The sequence below is a fragment of the Pundamilia nyererei genome, unplaced genomic scaffold (assembly GCF_000239375.1).
Source record: "Pundamilia nyererei isolate P.nyererei 1_Seehausen unplaced genomic scaffold, PunNye1.0 scaffold00004, whole genome shotgun sequence".
Classification (NCBI taxonomy): domain Eukaryota; kingdom Metazoa; phylum Chordata; class Actinopteri; order Cichliformes; family Cichlidae; genus Pundamilia; species Pundamilia nyererei.
The window spans coordinates 7,831,110-7,832,768 of NW_005187405.1; the positions used below are offsets into that span (position 1 = coordinate 7,831,110).

The 1,659-nt window shown below is 41.2% G+C and overlaps 1 protein-coding gene across 3 annotated transcripts in view; it reads right to left on the reverse strand.

Annotated features, from left to right (window-relative positions):
• Positions 1–1,659, reverse strand: part of LOC102215393 (voltage-dependent R-type calcium channel subunit alpha-1E-like) — a 75,513-nt gene that overhangs the window by 31,671 nt on the left and 42,183 nt on the right. For all 3 annotated transcript variants that reach the window (XM_013912669.1, XM_013912666.1, XM_005721437.2), the window contains exons 12-14: positions 779–859; positions 380–589; positions 111–223 (exon numbers count right to left, since the gene is read on the reverse strand). In XM_013912669.1, the coding sequence (XP_013768123.1) occupies positions 111–223; positions 380–589; positions 779–859 (404 nt within the window). The remainder of the gene's footprint in view (positions 1–110; positions 224–379; positions 590–778; positions 860–1,659) is intronic.

Genomic DNA, 1,659 nt, shown 5'->3' on the forward strand with positions numbered 1-1,659 from the left:
CCTGAAATGAAAAAAACATATCGTGATATGAAAAAATCTCATATCGCCCAGCTCTACAAGAAATGTATATATTCTAGCACAGAGTGAGAAAAGGAGATGAAGGACCTCACCCCACAGTCGAAGCAGTTGAAAGATGAGTGGAAGTACAGCCGGAAACCCAGACCATACATTTTCAAAAACATCTCAGCCAGAAACAGCCCCAGGAAAACAAACTCTGCATAGTCTGGAGATTAAAGAGGGGGAAAAGCAAAAGTCAGAAAGCAGAATGAAGCAGGGTGCAGCCAGAAAGAAGGTATTTTCTGACCTGATTTTGCTTTTTTGATCTAAAAAAAAAAAAAAAAAAGCAAACAGCACAGACATTCATTAAAAAGAAACCCACAGAGGAAGACGGTGAGCCAGTCGGGTTGATTGTGGTGGACAATGGCCACACAGATGGTGTTGAGAGCCACCAGACTGAGCACCATCAAGTAGAAAGTGTCTGTCTTCACCATGCGGCGGATCGAGATGCGCAACATGCGCTCCTTACGTCGCAAGTAGGCAGCGGGGCCGCGGCGGCCGCTGCGGAAATTCATTCTCGATCGTGACATGCCTGAAGGAGAAAGAGGGAGAATAAGAAAGGAATTTTTACAGAGGGAGGCGGGGGAATTTTCGAGTTAGTCATATGCATGTGAAAGGTACAGTATATAAGTAACTCAAGAGCTCAGACACAGGTGATATCCTGTAAAGAAAGTAGGAAGAAGCCTACTGTAAAGACAGTGAGTAACTGAGCTTCACTCACTGGCGGTAGACATGTCTGTATACTTCTCATCCCCCGGTGCTCCTCGCCGCGCACCCGTCTTCTTACTTGATCTCTTCAGCACTAAAGATGTTTCACACAAGTTCAACTTTACCAAAACCTCAACTTTGATAACTTTACGTCAGAAATGAAAATGAAAACAACGGGTGAAATGGTGACTTCTGCTGTCACACTAAAGGTCCACATAAATAACATAACAGTAACAGCTGTGCCTGTAATACAACTCATTAAAATCAGGCATTTCCCTCACTACCATCCATGGACAGTTTTTTAACCCATTAAATTGATATAACATTAATATAAGCTTAGTTGCAATGGTTACCTCCAGGTTATCAATAAAATATTGGGTCATGTTTAAGGTCTGAGTAGTCATTATAGGTTAGGAGATATATGTATGAGATATCCATGGTAGAAGTGTGAGATCGATACAAATATCGATAGTATCAATACCGACGCTGGTTTTGGTATTGGAGCAATACTGATACTTTGTTTCTATCCTCTAACTTCAGTAAACAGCCCACTGAATTGTGTTAAATAAACTATTTTGTTTTGGAAATGAAAAAGTATACCAAAAAAAATGTTTGAACCTTTTTGTGCTGACTGTCAGGTCTATTTTATTTATAGCCCATAGCACATTTAAACAATAGAGGATGATCCAAAGTGCTTTAGAGGCAGCCACATTTCCATTACAGGGCCCTATTTCAGGAAGCCGGTTTAGTGCAAACTCTGAGTAAGTATACCCTGAGTTAACGAAAACTCTGGGTTTTCGGTTTCACAAAGCGAGTTTAGATTAATTCTGAGTGAGTTACTATGACGACACACTCCGTGAAGCTAACCTGCCCCCTAGCAGGTTTACTTCAACT